This window comes from Balaenoptera borealis (assembly GCF_965194805.1).
Source record: "Balaenoptera borealis genome assembly, chromosome: 16".
Classification (NCBI taxonomy): domain Eukaryota; kingdom Metazoa; phylum Chordata; class Mammalia; order Artiodactyla; family Balaenopteridae; genus Balaenoptera; species Balaenoptera borealis.
The window spans coordinates 58,723,039-58,742,099 of NC_138872.1; the positions used below are offsets into that span (position 1 = coordinate 58,723,039).

General features: G+C 35.5%; 1 protein-coding gene across 2 annotated transcripts in view; it reads left to right on the plus strand.

The window, feature by feature from the left end:
* The window catches only part of ATF7IP2 (activating transcription factor 7 interacting protein 2), a 78,923-nt gene that overhangs the window by 18,276 nt on the left and 41,586 nt on the right, over positions 1–19,061 (plus strand). For both annotated transcript variants that reach the window (XM_082360100.1, XM_082360101.1), the window contains 2 exons: positions 69–167; positions 3,486–3,646. In XM_082360100.1, the coding sequence (XP_082216226.1) occupies positions 69–167; positions 3,486–3,646 (260 nt within the window). The remainder of the gene's footprint in view (positions 1–68; positions 168–3,485; positions 3,647–19,061) is intronic.

Below are 19,061 nucleotides of genomic sequence, written 5' to 3' on the forward strand. Positions count from 1 at the left end.
TCTCTCCATCTCTATATGATATATTATTTGGTACTCTGGTTTTGTATTTATTTGTTTTTCTCTTCTAGACAAAAATAACAAAACTTCAAAGACGTATTAAAATGGTAATGTTACCTCAAAGGAATTGTGTGGAACCAAACGTGGTATCCAGCAATACAGCTTGTAAGGTTGGTATAAATGTATAGGAGTTTTAATAACTTACTTGCCCCACATTATAAGTAGTTGGATTGTAAGAGCAGAATATGCTTCCAACGAAGACACAGGTTTAAAAGACAGTAAATTTATACTTAGAATGTTCCTCTGACTCTATCTCTGGAGAAGATACCCTCAGATAGCCAAAAGTAAATGCCACCTGTATTTCTTTCATAAAGTGAGTAGAGAGGTGATTTGTGATTGCCTATACTGCCTCCCTCCCCACCATTTTATCATGATGAAAAATTTCAAACATACACAGAAAAACTGAGAGAATTTTACAGTGAACGCTTGTATAATCAACGTCTAACTTCTACTTTTACTATTTTAATATATTTATTTTTGTCATGTATCTGTCAGTCTATTCATCCCCTAAGCCATCTTTATATTTGGTACATTCATAAGTACTAATGTATTTTGTATCAAAATACACTTTGCAGTGTACACTTCCAAAATATTTCAGCATGGGTATCATTAAGTAGAGTTTAGTATCTGTTTATATTTTTTATGTAAAATTTAAAATAATCATAAGTATACATTCACTGAATTTTTTCTTGTGTCTTTATTCCCTTTAGTATCATATTTGCGCTAGCCTCAATAAATCAATTGGGAAGCATTTCCTTCCCTGTTTTCTGAAAGTTTGTGTAAGATTTTTATTACTTCCTTAAATGTTTGATAGAATCCACCTCTGAAAACTATCTGGGCAAGGACCTTTCTTTGTAGGAAGACTTTTTCCTGAAAATGTAATTCTTTCATAGGTATAAAGCAATTCAGATTTTCCTATTTTGTTTTGTGTATTAGTTTTGTAAGTTATCTTAGCAAGGAATTTGTCCATTTTATCTAAGTTGATGATTTTGTTGGCATAAAGTTATTGATAAAATTCCCTTGTCCTTTTAATCTTTGTAGATCTGTAGTGATATACTCTATTTCATTTCTGATACTAGTGTAATCTATGTTTTCTTTTTTTCTTGATCAGTCTGACTTTGGATGTAATTTGTTCTTCTTTTTCCAGCTTCTTAAGAGAGAAAGAGCATTAATTTTTAACCTTTTCTACTAGAAAACATTTAAAGGTATAAATTTTCTTCTAAGCACTGCTCTTTCTAAGCACCTTCTAAGCATCTTCTTAATGCTTATATTATGTACTTCTCAGTGTAGAGAGTATAATATAATCTGTATTATATTGTATTTTTGTTTTCCATCAGTTCAAAGTAATTTCCAGTTTCCCTTATGGTATTGTTCTTTGACCCATGGGTTATTTAGAAGGATATGTTTAATTTCCAAACATTTCTAGGTATCTTATTTTTATTGATATCTAATTTCATTTTTTTTAAAGGAATTCCTTTATTTTTATTTTTTATTTATTTATTTTTATTTTTGGCTGTGTTGGGTCTTCGTTTCTGTGCAAGGGCTTTCTCTAGTTGCGGCAAGCGGGGGCCACTCTTCATCGCAGTCCGCGGGCCTCTCACTATCGCGGCCTCTCTTGTTGCGGAGCCCAAGCTTCAGACGCGCAGGCTCGGTAGTTGTGGCTCACGGGCCTAGTTGCTCCGTGGCATGTGGGATCTTCCCAGACCAGGGCTCGAACCCGTGTCCCCTGCATTGGCAAGCAGATTCTCAACCACTGCGCCACCAGGGAAGCCCCTCTAATTTCATTTTGGTCGGAGAACATACTGTGTAAAATTGCAACATTGAGAGTTATTGACACTTATTTTATAGCCCAAGATATGCTTTCCCTTGGTGAATGTTTCATGTACACTTGAAAAGAATATTGGGTATAATATTCTATAAATGTCACTTCTGTGCTAATTGTGTCAAGATGGTTGATAGTGGTGAATCATGGCGCCCAAAAGATGTCCACGACCTAATCCCCAGAACCTGTGAGTATGTTACTTAATGTGCTAAAAGAAGCTTATAGATGGGAAGATTATCCTGGTGGGCTCAATATAATCACAAGGGTCCTTATAAAAAGGAGTCAAGAAGGTTAAAGACAGAAGATGGAAATGGGACAATGAAAGCAGAGGTTGGATGATTGCACTGAAGATTGAGGCAAGGGCTACAAGCCAAGGAATGCTGGCAGCTTCTAGAAGCTGGAAAAAAGGAAACAGATTTTTCCCCTGAAGCCTCCAGAAGGGATGCAGCCCTGCTAACAACTTGATCTTAATGAAACTGATTTCAAACTTCTGGCCTTCAGAAGTGTGACGGAATAAATTTCTGTTGTTTTAAACCACCCAGTTTGTGGTAATTTGTTATCGCAGCCTCGGGAAACTAATATAGAATGTGGTACCAGGAAGTATGGCATGCTGTTGTAACAAATACCTAAAAATGTGGAAGTGGATTTGGAATGGTAGAGGCTGGAAGAATATTAAGGAGCATGATTTTTCAAAAGCCTGGATTGCCTTGAACAGACTCTTAGTTTTATAGAAATATAGATGGTAAAGTCTGCAAGTGAGGGCTCAGGAGGAAATGAGGAACATCGTAGAGAAACCCTGTATAGTCTTAAGAGAATACCTAAATCTTCATAAACTGTTGGTAGAAATACGGACATTTAAAAGCACTGTTGGTGAGGACTCAAAGGAGGAACATGTTATTGGAAATTGGGGAGGGGAGGGGGTTCTTGTTACATAGTGGCAGGAAGCTTAGCTGAAATGTGACCTAAGTGATATGGAAAGCAGAATTTGTAAGTGATAAACTTGCATGTTTATTAGGCTGATGAGATTTTTGAGCAAAGTGTTGAAGGTTTGGCTTGGTTTCTTGCTTCTTACAGTAAAATGTGAGAGAGAAGAAATAAATTGAAGGAGAAACTGTTTAGCAAAAAGGAACCAGGATTTGATTTGGGAAATTCTTAGCCTATCCAAAACTCATCACCTAGAAGAGCAAGTTGGAAAATTGATTTATTTCTGGTCTTCACTCATATTAGAAATATAACAAAAGTAAAAGTTTCCTTGTTAAAGTCTAATGTTTATTAATTCCTAAAATTTAGTATAATAGGAATAAAATGTTGTCTAAGTACTTAGGTATTTGTTTCTCCTCCTTTTCGTTCAAGCTAGGAAGTTGATTTGTGCTGTCATTATTTTTATTTCTTTTGAAGTATTTTTTTAAATTCATTTTGGCAGAGTAACTGCAATCATGGTCATCAGCCATTGATATATATATAATTTAATATATGTTTTATTGTGTGTATGCAAGAATATTTTGAGAACACTTTCCAAGTGGAATTTTAACCTATTATCAATTTTGTTGGAAGAGCACAATTGGTAACCCTCCCCTCAACTGCTTTTTCCTCACCCAACTAACAGGTTGCAAATTCAGAGACTATGAATTTGGATAAGAATCCAGAGTCAGTTAATAGTCCACAGGAAAGAAAAACTTCTGTGAAGTCTGAACCTTCTAACCCTTCAGAAAAAGCAAGTGAAAAGATTAATTTGTCACGGGAACATAATGAGGCTGTTTCTGAAAGGTAGGCATTTCTATAAAAATGCATAAACTTACTTATCTAAATATGTTTGTAAATACATATACTCAATTAAGCATAAAATAGCTTAACGCTTCATATTTATATGAATGCTATTTTTGTCCATTATGAAGAAATTGGTTCTTAAAAGCTTTTATTGTTGTTTTAACTGTACTAAATAAAATTTTGAATTGGTTAGGTGATCAGGTTTTTCATTGTGATGCTTTCCATCGTTGGTATGGCAACTGGAGTGATCAGCTGGATCACTCCAGTAGTTTCCACTTCTACACATGGAAGAATCAAGGCCCTGTGAAACAGTGGTTTTAAAGAATTACACAGAGGAGTAAGACTAGGAGAAAAGTGTCTAAAATTAGTTCCCTGCATGTTGAAAGTAGTATCATGATAACTTCAAACTAGAGTGAATAGGTTAACTTATTTGTCTGATTGATCACAAAGCAGCTGAGACACCTGATCTCCAATCTAGTCTAATAGAAGATTTGGGGCTGGTAGGGAAGAAGTAATTTAGTTTAACAAAGACGCTTGATTGGTGATCCTGGCCTGCATTGATGTTCAAGGATAGGGGGATGGGGACATTTTAATGAATTCTCTTGACTGGTGATTCTCAACAGTTTTGGAGCTTTATAATATCATTTATTTATTCTTAACATTTCACTCCTTAAAATGTCCTATGGTTTTGCTTTTATATGTTAAATTATACGTCAGCTTTTAAAAAGAGGAAAATTTATAACCAAAAATAAGTGAATTAAATGATGGCCATTGTTTGAAGAACACCACTCTTTCCCCCAAATAACTATGCATACTCAAGGATGCTATAAAACGAAAGAGAAGCATTACAGAGCTACACCATTTACAGGAGATTCTTGGTATTTGGGAATTCACATGTAGTTCTGGCTCTTCAGAAGAAACCCTAATATTCCATGATATTGAGGCCTGCATTTTAGTTTTTTTGGTTTTTTTTTTTTAATTAATTTATTTTTGGCTGTGTTGGGTCTTTGTTTCTGTGCAAGGGCTTTCTCCAGTTGCGGTGAGCGGGGGCCACTCTTCATCGTGGTGCACGGGCCTCTCACTGTCGCGGCCTCTCCCATTGCGGAGCACAGGCTCCAGACGTGCAGGCTCAGTAGTTGTGGCTCACGGGCCTAGCCGCTCCGTGGCATGTGGGATCTTCCCAGACCGGGGCACGAACCCGTGTCCCCTGCATTGGCAGGCAGATTCCTAACCACTGTGCCACCAGGGAAGCCCCTGCATTTTAGTTTTGAGCCAGGAAGCTGCTGTGAAGAAGGCATTTATTTAGTTGACAAGGGAAAGAGTCACATTTCAGTGAGTGTTTGTTGTTACCACTTCTTGATGCCTATGCTGAAACTCAAAGTGACAAAAAAGAAAAATGCTGTTGATGGAAGTGAAAAAGTGAAGATGCCATTAAAATAACATTTTATAGACTGATATGTTAACTTTATCAGTGGCTTATACCCATGATATGAACAATTCACCTCATGCTCTATAATGAAGGAAGAATGTGCAATTAAGAAACTGTGTCAGGCAGCACTGTCAGCCCATGGTGAGTGTGAGAATAGGTGTAACAATTGTGTAACTTGACCCTGATGAGTAGGTTCAGTGGTGAATTTTATAAAACATTTAAGAAAGAATACCAGTTTTAAACAAACTATCCCAAAGAATAAAAAAAGAGGGAATATTCTTCATTTTATGAGACTAGATGCTGAAATTTGATATAACTCTGATACTTTGATAATAAAATCAATTTTAAAATTTTACAGAAATGGAAAATTACAGTTTACTTTTACCCACAAAATAGATGCAGATATCCTAAACAGAAACTAGTAAACCAAATTCAACAGTCTATAAAAGTTGAATTTGTTCCAGGAATGCTGCAACATTGGTTTAACAACAGCAAGTCAACTTACGTGATGTGCCAGGAGAATAGTCATCATTAGCTCAAAATAGATGTAGGATTTTAGAAAATATATGTTTAAAAGAAATTCTTGGAAAACTTGGGATAGGAGGTACCTTCCTTAATCTGATAAAGAGTATCTATAAAAACCCTAAAACAAATCTGATAGTGAAATATTGGAAATATTCCCTTTGAGATAAAAATAGAAGGATGCCTGCTGTTACCACTTTAAGGTTATACTGGATATCTTACCTAATGCAAAAATGCAAAAAAACAAAAGAAAGGAAAATATAAAAGATTCAAAAAGAAGAAACAATAAATATTATTACTATTCCTAGATGATTGGGGGTATATATGTAGGAAATCCAAAGGAATTTACAGATAATTTATTAGGATTAATGAGAGTTTAGCAAGATTGCTAAATTCAAACATATAAGAAATCAATTGTATTCCTATAAGATATAAAAAATTAGGAAATGAAAAATTTTTAAACATATAATAGTATTAAATGTATGAAGTACCTAGAAATACAATTAACGAGGCATGTAATAACTGAAGAAAATTACGAAACTTTGAGATATCGAAGAAGAATTCATTGGAGAAATGTACTATGTTTATGGTTTGGACAATACAGTATTATAAAATGCTTTTACTTTTGTTCAAAATAATTTATAGAGGACAGTTTCAATCACTTTCCCAGTGTGCAATTTTATGGAACTTGACAAGCTGATTTCACTCGAAAATGTATATATAAATGCAGTGGGTTAAGAGGCCAAGATACCCTTTAAGTAGAGAAACAGAATGGAAGGAATTTGCCATCAGATGTCAGGATTATGAAACTGCAGTAATTAGGATAATGTGATACTGGCAAATGCTAGACAATAAAGCTGTGTAACAGAGAGTCCGGAAACCTATACCTATATGTATATGTGATTTGTGTTGGAGATTGTATGGCAGATCATTTGGGAAATAATTGACTTTAGTAAATTCATATTGCTATTCATATTGTGAGAAATATAAAAGAAATTGGATCCCTGAGTCCAATCACTGTACATCAGTCTCAAGTGAATTAAGGAACTAAATATCTAAAGGAAAATTATGAAGCTTTTAGAAGGTAACATAAAATGTCTTCATGAACTTCGGATAAGGAAAGATATCTTAAGACACAAATACCCTTGCCATAAAAGGAAAAAAATGATCAATTTTACCACATTAAAGTTAGAAACTTCTTTTCTCAAAAGGCACTATAAAGATAGAAGACAGGCCGTCAAGTGGGAGAAGATACTCGCAGCACATATAACCTATAGAGGACACTAGTACCCAGAATATATATAAAGAACTTCAACAAATCAATGAGTAAAAGCCAGATAACGCAAAAGAAAAATGGGCAAAAGACTTGTACATCTACTTCACGAAAGAAGAATTCCAAATGGCCAATAAATATATGAAAAGGTGCTCATCTTCACTAGTAATCAGGGAAATGCAAATTAAAACCACAATGAGGGCTTCCCTGGTGGCGCAGTGGTTGGGAGTCCGCCTGCCAGTGCAGGGAACACGGGTTCGAGCCCTGGTCTGGGAGGATCCCACATGCCGCGGAGCAGCTGAGCCTGTGAGCCACAACTACTGAGCCTGTGCGTCTGGAGCCTGTCCTCCGGAACAGGAGAGGCCGCGACGGTAAGAGGCCCGTGCACCGCAATGAAGAGTGGCCCCCGCTCGCCTCAACTGGAGAAGGCCCTCGCACAGAAACGAAGACCCAACACAGCAAAAATAAATAATAAATAAAACCACAATGAGATACCATTTCATATCAGGTAAGGAAAAGTAACACATTTTAAAATCTGACAATACCAGGTATTGGTGAGGTTTTGAAATAAAGGGAATTGGTTTTATTTAATATTTTGTTGGGTGAGTAAATTGGTATAGTACTTTAGAAAAAATTTAGCATTATCTAGAAATATTGAAGATCTGAATATCCTTTTACCTAGCAGTCCTATCCCTTCGTATATACCCTAGCTAGAGACATGTTCACATGTGCAATAGGACATATCTAGAGGAATGTTTATTAGCAGCATTTTCCATAATAGCCAAAAACCAGAAGGAAAAAAGTCCATCTACAGCTGAAAAGAAAAATAATTGCTGTAAATCCATATGGTAGAATTTTGTACATTAATGAAAGTGAAGGAACTACAGTCACATGTAACAGTATGTTGCTCCCACAAAAAACATTGAAAGGCAGACACAAGAAATAGTATGATTCCATTCAAATGAAGTTCAAAAATAGCCAGCAAAAAGTACATTATTTATTCATTCAAAGCTAGATGGTAAATCTAAAGTGTAAAACAAGGGGATTAGTACCACAAATGCTATTTATGAAGGAGATTAATGATTCAGGATGGAGGCACGTGGGTTTCTGAAGTGCTGATAATTTAAAATGTATTTATCTGAGTAGTGGCTACATGGATGCTAGCTTTATAATTATTTATTAAGCTGAGCATGTATTTTTAATCCTATTTGAAAATAATTATTAATTGGAAATTTTAGATTATGTTTAATTAATCTTACTGATATATGTGGGTTCATAACTATAATCTTAATACTTGTTTTCTATTTGTCGCATTATTTTATGGTCCTTTTCCCTTATCTGTGTCTGTTTTTTCTCTACTTATTTTAGCCTTCTTTTAGATTTCTTTTTCCCATTCCCCATTACCTCATTAATTATACATCTTTCATTGCACCTTTTGAAGTTACCCTAAAGATCATGATATGGATTCTTGACTCTAACATTAGAGTCTAATATGAATTGCTACTTTTACCATTTTATAGGCAATGCTTGACCTTAGAACACTTTTAACTCCATTTAGTGCGCCCTCCCATTGTTTGTTTCACGCATTTAAGTTTTACATTATTTTAAATCTCATAAGACAATATCATTACTTTGTACAGTCATTCATTTAGAGTTAACCAAATACAGCTGACTCTTGAACAACAAGGGTTTGAACTACTCGAGTCTACTCGTATACATGGAGTTTTTTCAATAAATATAGTACCTATAAACAAATAATTTCTTTTTCACATTTTCTTTTCATTTTTGATGTCTAATGTTTGTCATACATATAACATCTATGGTATTTGTATCATTAGGACAATATTGATGTAGGTACTGACTGACAATTCATCTTGTAAACAGACAACATAAACTTACAGTATCAATAAATACAGGACACTACTGTAACTGTATTTTCCTTATGATTTTCTTAATTTTTTTTCTACCTTTATTGTAAGAACACAGTATATAATATATATAACATACAAAGTATGTGTTAATCGACTGTTTATGTTACCAGTAAGCCTTCTGGTCAACAGTAGGCTATTACTAGTTTTGGGGTGAGTCAAAAGTTATACTTGGATTTTCTAATGCCCTCATTGTGCAAGGGTCAAGTGTATTTACCCTTTCTGTTGCTCTTTATTTCTTCCTGTATTTCCATCTGGGATAATTTTTCATCTGCCTGAAGAATTCCATTTATTATTTATTTTTTAAATTCTGCTCAGGATAAACTGTTTGTTTTTATTTGTCTGGAAATAACTTCATTTTGTCTTTATTTTTAAAGGATATTTCAACATGGGTATTGAATTATAGGTTGGCAGTTATTTTTAGCACTTTCAAGATGTCATTACATTGTTTTCTGACTTATAATTTCTGTTGAAAAGTTAGATATCCATCTTCTTGTTCCTTCTTTGAGGATGGTGTCTATTTCTCTAGCTGCTTTCAAGATAGTCTATATATTTTTGTTTTTCATCAGTATATTCTATGATGCTGGTGGTGGGGGGGATTAATTTATCCTAATTGGGGCTCATAGTTTTTCTTGAATCTGTGACTTCATGTCTTTCATTATCTTTGGAAAATTCTTGGCTATTATCTTTTTAGATATTGCTTCTGCACCATTCTCTCTCTTCTCCCCTTCTGGTATTCCAATTATACTCTTCTGTGTACACTCCATCTATTTTGTTCTCCATGCTTTTGTCTGGATATTTTCTACAATTTTCTAGTTTATTCTCTCTTTAACTGTAACAAAGTGGCTGTTAAACTCTTGTATTTAGTTCTTAGTTTCAGTTTTTTTAATTTTCCAGTCTCCTCTTTTCATTGGATCCATTTCCTCTCCATTATTATAACTCTAGAGAAAGCCAGGAGGCTTTATAATTGTGTCTTCTGATACCCCAAGTGTTGAAGGAATTAGTGCCACTACTAACTTTCTATGTCTATAGTCATGGTTCGATTTAGAAGTTTAAGCATTTTCTTTTTAGAATGTGAAGAAAATAGGAAAGGCAGTAACAGCTGAGCTGAAGAAGCTCATAGAAGAGAAGGCCTGTGGACCAGAACACATATTTGATGAAGAAGGAACTTGCTTAAATAGAAAGAAAATGCTTTCATATGCAATCTTTTCCAAAGAGGAAAAGTAAGCATCAAGGTCTAAGGCACCCAAGAACAGACCACTTCACCAGTGTTGATGGAATGAAACATTAATATTGTCTGAAAAATAAGTCTTGCATTGAATTTCATGTGAAGAAATGTTTACAGAGATACAAAGGAGAAAAAAGTACTTACCAGCCATAGTATTATAAGAAATTTTCCACTGTTTTTCATGTGCTCCTTCCTACTCATTATTAACACTTATTTAATCTTATGTTTCTTACATATCCCTCTTTAACAGATCAGGAAACCAAGTTTCCTGCCCCCCAAACACTGAGCTAGTAAATGGCAGAGCCAGGATTTAGACCTAGACAGTTTTGTCTCCAGATCCCATGTATTGAACTATGTACTACATTATAACGTTACCTGGAGAATTTTAATTACTGATTTTAGACACAGAAGTTTTTCTCCAAGGTAGAATACAAGTAGAAATATAGGTGCATCTAGAAGACCATGAAAATCATCAGTGTCCTCAGTTTTCCTCCCAGATATGGTTCATTAAAAAAAGAGCCATCATTGGAAGCAGTCAGTGGAACAGTTTCATGAAAGTTACGTATCATTAAATGCTCGTGGAATTCCAATCTTTAGTGTGTAGATGTATAAATGAATTTCTCAGGATAAGCATTAGCAGCTTTACATACATACATACACAGACACATAATTTTTAAAATAAAGTCAATTGACCTATAATACCTACTGAAAACTGCACAAACAGTAAATGTATAGTCTGGTGAATTTTGACAAAGTAAACACATTTTGTAAATGTCACACAGATCAAAAAACAACACCAATGGCATCTGTTCTGCCTCATGCCAGTCACGAGTCCCACCCCTACCACACTGACTTCAGTAAACATCATCCTAACCTCTAACACCATAAGTTGTTTTTGTTTACTTTTCACCTTTATATAAATGGAATCATACTCAATGAACTCTGGTGTCTTGCCTCTTTAGCCCAACTTTATGTGTTGAGAGATTCATCCATGCTGTTGCTTAGCAACAATAATTTGATCATTCTCATTGCTATATAATGTCCATCATATGAATATACCACAACTTATTCCATTCACAACTGTTGATGGACATCTGAGTTATTTGCAGATTGGGGAAATTATGATTAGTGCTGCTATGAACATTCCTTTATGTGTTTGTTGGTGAATGTACATAGATACATTTCTGTTGGACCTTTGACTGGAAGTGGAATTGGTAGGTCATAGGGTATGTGTATTTTCAGGTTTAATAGATACTACTAAATACTTTACCAAAGAAGTTGTACCAAGTTACACTCCCAATGAGAGTATATGAGGTTTTTGTTATTCTGTATCCTTGCCAACACTTGGTATTACCTGCCTTTTTCACTTTAGCCACACTGGCGTGTTTATAGCATCACATACAGGCATGCCTTGTTTCTTAGTGCTTTGCTTTACTTTGCTTCACAGATATTGTGGTTTTATACAAATTGAAGGTTTATGGCAACCCTGCATCAGTTCTGTTGGCACCATTTTTCCAATAGCATTTGCTCACTTTGTGTCACAGTTTGGCAATTCTCACAGTATTTTTTTTTCCTCACAATATTTCAAACTTTTCCATTATGATTTGTCATGGTGATCTGTGATCAGTGATCTTTGATGTCACTATTGTATTTTTGGGGGGTTGCCACAAACCACACCCATATAAGATAGCAAACTTAATAAATGTGTGCATTCTGACTGCTCCACTGACCCCATCTGTGTCTCCCTTTCTTCAGGCCTCCCTGCTCCCTGAGACATAACAATATTGAAATTAGGCCAGTTAATAACCTTACAATGGTCTCTAAATGTTTAAGTGAAAGAAGACCTACATGTCTCTCACTTTAAGTCAAAAGCTAGAAATTAAGCTTAGTGAGGAGGGCATATTGAAAGCTGAGATAGGCCAAAAGCTAGGCCTTTTGCACCAAATAGTTAGCCAAGTTGTGAATGCAAAGGAAAAGTTCTTGAAGGAAATTAAAAGTGCTACTCCAGAACATGTGAATGATAAGAAAGCGAAATAGCCTTATTATTGATATAGAGGAAGTTTAAGGTCAAACCAGGCACAGCATTCCCTTAAGCCAAAGCTTAATCCAGAGCAAGGCTCTAACTCTTCAATTCTGTGAGGGCTTAGAGTGATGAGGAGGAAGCTGCTGAAAAAAAAGTTTGCAGGGGTTGGTTCATGAGGTTTAAGGTAAAAAGCCATCTCCATAACATAAAAGTGCAATGTAACGCAGCAAATGCTGATGTAGAAGCTGCAGCAAGCTATTCAGAAGATCTACCAAAGATAATTAATGAAAGTGGTTACATTAAACAAAAGATTTTTAGTGTAGAAGAAACAACCTTACATAGCAAGAAGATACCATCTAGGACTTTCATAGCTACATAGAAGTCAATGCCTGGCTTCAAAACTTCAAAGAACAGGCTGACTCTCTTTTTGAGGGCTAGTGCAGCTGGTGACTTTTAGGTTGAAGCCAGTACTCATTTACCATTCCAAAAATCTTAGGGCCCTTAAGAATTATGCTAAATCTACTTTGCCTGTGCTATATAAGTAGAACAACAATGCCTGGCTGACAGCATATCCAGGCTTGAATTACTGAATATTTTACTCAATTGAATGTTTGAGACCTACTGCTCAGAAAAAAGATTCCTCTCAAAATTTACTGCTCAAAGGGGACTTCCCTGGTGGCGCAGTGGTTAGGAATCCGCCTGCCAGTGCAGGGGACATGGGTTCGATCTCTGGTCTGGGAAGATCCCACATGCCACGGAGCAACTAAGCTCGTGTCCCGCAACTACTGAAGCCCGCGTGCCTAGAGCCCAGAGCCCATGCTCCGCAACAGAAGAAGCCACCGAAATGAGAAGACTGCACACCACAACGAAGAGTAGCCCCCACTTGCCACAACTAGAGAAAGCCCACGCACAGCAACAAAGACCCAATGCAGCCAAAAATAAATAAATTTATTTAAAAAAAAAATTTACTGCTCATTGACAATGCACCTGGCCACCCAAGAGCTCTGATGGAGATATACAATGAGATTATTGTTGTTTTCATGCCTGCTAACACAGCATCCTTTCTGCAGCCCATGGATCAAGGAGTAATTTCAACTTTCAAGCTTATTATTTTAAATACTTTGTAAAGCTGTTGCTGCCATAGATAGTGATTGCTTCAATGGATCTGAGCAAAGTAATTTGAAAACCTTCTGGAAAGGATTCACCATTCTAGATACATTAAGAACATTCATGATTTGTGGCAAAAGGTCAAAAGATAAACATTAACAGAAGTTTGGAAGAGGTTTACTCTAACCTTCATGGATGACTTTGAGAGGTTCAAGACTTCAGTGGAGGAAGTAACTGCAGATGTGGTAGAAATAGCAAGAGAACTAGAATTAGAAGTGGAGCCTGAAGGTGACTGAATTGCTGTAATCTCATGATAAACTTTAACGGATGAGCAAAGAAAGTGGTTTCTTGAGATGGAATCTATTCTTGATGAAGATCCTGTGAAGACTTGAAGTGACGACAGAGGATTTAGAACATTACATAAACTTAGTTGATAAAGCAGTGGTTGGGTTTAAGAAGATTGACTCCAACTCTGAAAGAAGTTTTACTGTGGGTAAAATGCTATCAAAGAGCATTGCATGCTGCAGAAAACCAATCACTTGTGAAAGGATGAGTTAATTCATGCAGCAAATTTCATTGTCTTATTTTAAGAAATGACCAGAGCCACCCCAGCCTTCAGCAACCACCACCCTGATCAGTCAGCAGCCATCAGCATCAACACAAGACCATCCGTCAACAAAAAGATTACAACTTACTGAAGGCTCAGATGATGGTTAGCATTTTTTAGCAATGAAATATTTTAAAATTAAGGTATGTATTGTTTTTTTAGACATAATGCTATTGCACACTTAATAGACTACTGTACAGTATACAGCACAGTATAGTATAGTAAACATAACTTTTATATGCACTGGGAAATCAAAAAATTCAAGTGATTCACTTTATTGACATATTCGCTTAATATTGTTGTGGTCTGGAATCAAACCTGCAATATCTCTGAGGTATGCCTGTATTTGTTTTAATTTGTTTCCTTCTAACAATGAAATTAAGCCCTTTTTTATATTTGTTAGTCATTTGGATATCTTCTTTCATAAAGTTTCTCTAAGACTTTTGCATGTTTTTCTTTTGAGTTGCCTGTCTTAAGTTTTTTATCAGATATATTGACCACAAGTATCTTTTCCCATTCAAAGTCTTTCCACTTTCATAATAGTGCCTTTATATGTATTGACTCTTCTTAATTTCAGTGTAATCTTTTTTTCATAGATTTTGCTTTTCTGATGAATGTTCCATCTGGTTTTGACTATTTTCTCCATCTTTCCTCAGTATTCTTAAAACTATTCATCATAGTTTTTTTTTTTTAATGTCCTTGTTTTATAACTCCAGTACCTCAGTCATCTGTACATATGTTTTTATTGTTTTTCTCTGTTCCTAGTCATTTGATTCTGTCTGTTAGTGTGCTTGATAGTTTCTGAAGAATTGGTGAGGCTCTGAATAATATCTTTCTATAGACAAGATTTATTCTGTTCTCTGGCAGGTAGAGTAGGGCCTGGTCACCTGATCTGCTCAGGTAATGATATAAATTCAGGCCTGTTGTTATTTTGGTAAGTCTCCTTCTATATCTACTTCACTCTGGCTTTTAAGATGTAGCCCTTAATGGATTCCAGCTGAAAGCTTGGAGTGTTCACCAGGGCCTCTCCGCCTTGGTGGCTTCTAAATCTTTACCTTACCTCCTCAGCCCAAAGTTCCAATGAGATTGCCAAAAATTTCACTCTGATTTGTAAAGTCTTTCTGCTTAATGTCTTAGACTCCTTAATAACATTATATTTGATATACTGTAGCAGCAAATAAAGATATTGAAAACATTAGAAATATTAAATGAAGAATTTTGAGATTGATAAGAGATTTTGACTATAGTGTAATGAAAAGAATTGCTTATAGTTGTCTTGTAGTTAAGCAGCAAAATAAATACAGCTATTAGTGTTTCATCCACTATATGACTATTATTGAATACTAGTAGAAGAAAGTATATACAAAATAAACTTTGTAAGTTGTGTTAAAGGCCAAAAATGAGTAGAAGAGTAAAATATTATTGATAAAATTTAGATCTGAACTTTTTTTTGTTAATTGAACTTAGAAATAATAGCTTTTGTCAGAATCTTTTATTGATAAATTTGATATTGAAAAAATTATTGAATTAAATCTGTTTAAAAGTGCACATGAAAAACAGTTGATTTCACAAAATGGAAATCAGTGTGTGGGAAATGTATCCTTCTGCTCATGAAGTATTAACTGCACAGGAATTGTTCTTTTGCTGTAAACAACCAGAAAACTAGACTAAAGAAAAGAAATTGTGTTTAGACATTGTTCAACAGGGAGCACACAATTATGATCCCTGTGAGAAAAGAAACAAAAGAAATGCACCCTACCATTGTGCCAGTTCTGCCTGGAGGCATTTCCCAAGTTGAAAAGCAGGGATGGGAGGAGCCCAAACAGCCTGGTGGTCTTGGTGCATTTAGATCAGATATTGGAGAATATGAATTATCTAGAATTTGTGAGGCAGAGCAATGAAGAGAGGTAATTGCATAAAGGTAGAGCTCTGGAGATCTGCAAAGGGAACCCCTTGAATCATTGGCTGAATACAGATCTATATGTGCAAAGCATGAAACTACAAGAGGCTGGGGCAAGAACCACTGAAAAGAAGAAGGCCATACATTTTTTGGGAGGTTGCACAGGGCTGGGAACATTTTGCTTTCTCACTGGCTATAATGAAGAGACTTAAAATGCACCAACAGGTAGAGTCCTTGGATGGGTATAGCTGTAGTGAGGCTAAATTAATTCTGGACTAAAAGACTCCAGTGGACCTACCCCAGAAAGCTAAAAGGACTCAAAGGAGTCAAAACTAATCATGGGTAATTTAACTGTATGCCAGAACAAAGTCCAGCACTCTGATGAAATGAAACATCATCCAACAGTGTGAATTTTACAATGTCTGACATCTAAAAAAAAATTACCAAGCATGCAAAATATGAAAAGTAACCCATAACAAGGAGAAAACCAAAATGATAGAAACAGACCTAGAATTAATATGGTTGTTGGACTTAGCAGACAACATAAAATAGCAATTATCAGTATATTCTTCATATCCAACAACATAGAGGAGAAGGTCAACATGATAGAAATGGAAGATGTAAAAAAAAAGACCCAAATTGTACTTCTAGAGATAAGAAAGACAATAAAGTGAAAAGTCGTTGGATAGGATTAATAACAGAATAATTACTGGCTTTTTAAATATCAGTGACATAGCAGAAACTGTTCAAACAAAAGCATGGGGAGAAAAAAGACTAACAAAAAAATGAATGGAGCATCAGAGACTTGTAGAACAGTATCAAGCAGTCTAATATATGTATATATCATTGAAGTCATCACTAGGCAGGGGGCAGGAAAATATGATATCTAAAATCTGTCCAATTCTAAACCCATAAATAGAAAGGAAGAAAGAAAGGTTAACAAAGCTAAGCAGAAGAAGCATAAAGGAAAAGCACATCATAACCAGATTGCTAAAAATCAATGCTGACAAGAAAATCTTAAAAACAGCCAGAGAGAAAAGACACATTACATAGAAAGGAACAAAAAATAAGATGAGAATTCTCACTGTAAACTATTCAAACTTTAGAGATGTCAAAAAGGAGACATCTCTAAAGTACTGAAATGGAGAGACATCTCTAAATTATTAAAAGAAGAACTGTCTACAGTTTCTGCAGTTCTACACTCAGTGAAAATATCTTTCAGACGTTTACAAGAAAACGGACTTTTTCATACTCAAAAAAAGTGAAAGAATACATCAGCAGCAAACTTGCACTACAGGGAATGCTAAAGGAGTTTCTTCAGGTAGAAGGAAAATAATATCAGATGGAAATTTGGATCTATGCAAAGGTAAAGTTATGAAGGGTGCTGGAAATTATAAATATGTGGATAAATATAAAATATTTTATTGTTTCTATATAGGGAATATATGTGTGTATATATCACACTATTCCTTTGTACTATGTGGTGTGTATATATATGTTATATATATAATACTGGTTGTCTATAGTATTTCTGTGTACAGGCAACAAACAGTTGGAATTTTAAATTAATACCATTTACAATAATATCAAAGAGTATGATATTCATAGGGGTAAATTACCAAAATACATATAAGACCTAACTTCAAAACTACAAAGTAGACTTAAGTTTTCTGGTCCAGCCTGTAAGGTGTCATCACTCCATACTAACAAGTAAAAGCTGAACAGACTGAAAAAAACCGCTCTTCTTTGATCCACCAGAGAAGTAAGGTCATAGAGCAAACTACTGCCACCCAAATTGGAGAGAGAAACAGGCGGAAACAGAATCAAAACGTCCTGGAAGTGGAGCAAAAACCTCCATGGCAACCACTGCTGGGGTAGGGAAACCTAAATTGTAATTGCTGGAGGCTCAGAGTAAATAAATCTCAGAGGCAAAAACTCCAAGGGGTGGGGGGCGGTCCAGGTAAGGGCAGGGCACAATTTTGTGAGTTTTCCCTCTAGAGCTCTACTGATCTTCACAGTGAATATTGAAGAAAAATCCTCTCATGCTTCCAGGAGGGCGCAAGGTAAAAAGAAGCTTTTGAAATACACCAGAGCACTGTGTTCTTAACAGGCCTGTCCTCCGGAGAAAGTATTACCAGAGATTCACCTACCTGGGAGAAAGGAAATATCTAATACCTATGCCCTCCAGCCTCCCACTTGGAGGAAGAGAAATACCCAACTCTAGCCCCCTCTAGCCATCCTGTCCCACCTAAGAGGGGTATGGGGACTGAGAGGCATTAGTGAATTTCATGCTCTAGGGGCACAGGCTCATTAAAAGACTGAGACCTAATCATAGGACTAGTAGAATGCTTCCCCTTCTGCCACATTTTACCACTGCATTACTCAAGGCCTGTTTACCATAGTTCCTTTTACCCAGTACGTCATGTCTACCTTTCAACAAAATGTTACAAGATACATTAAAAACCAGAAAACACAATTTGAAGAGACTGAGCAAGCATCAGAACCAGAGTCAGATATGGCAGGAATGTTCAAGGTACTAGACCAGGAATTTTTTTAAACTATGATTAATATGCTTTAATGGAAAAAGTAGACAGAATGTAAGAACTGTTAGGTAATGTTAAGAAGAGAGATGGAAATTCTAAGAAAAAGAAATGCTTGAGATCAAAACTACTAACAGAATGGAGAAAGCCTTTGATGGGCTCATTAGTAGAATAGACATGGCTGAGGAAAGAATCACCAACCTTAAGAATATGACAATAGAAACTTCCAAAATGGAAAAGCAAAGAGAAAATAAAAGACAAAACAAAAACAACCCAGAATATCCAAAAACTTAGGCCAACTACAAAGGGAGTTATATATGCATAATGGGAATTCCAGAAAGAAAAAAGAAAGGAACAAAAGCAATATTTGAAGTAACAGTGACTAAGAATTTCTCCCAAATTAACGTTAGACACCAAGCCACAGATCCAGGAAGCTCAGAGAACACCAAGTAGGATAAATACCCAAAAGAGTACACCTAGACATATCATATTTAAACTTCAGAAAATCAAAGCTAAAATCTTGAAAGAAGCCAAGGAAAAACACCATACCTGTAGAGGAGCAAAGGTAAGACTTACATGCAACTTCTCCTTAGAAACTATGCAAACAAGAATAAAGTAGAGTGAAATATTTGAAGTGTTGAGAGAACAAAACTTACCAACCTAAAATTCTTTACACTGTGAAATTATCTTTCAAAGGTGAAGGAAAAATAAAGACTTTCTCAGGCAAACAAAAATTTAGGATATTAGTTGCCAGTAGATCTGCCTTGCAGGAAATGTTAAAAATTCTTCATGGAGAAGGAAAATAGTATGTCAGAAAATCAGATCTACATAAAGAAAAGGAAGATCATCAGAGAAGGA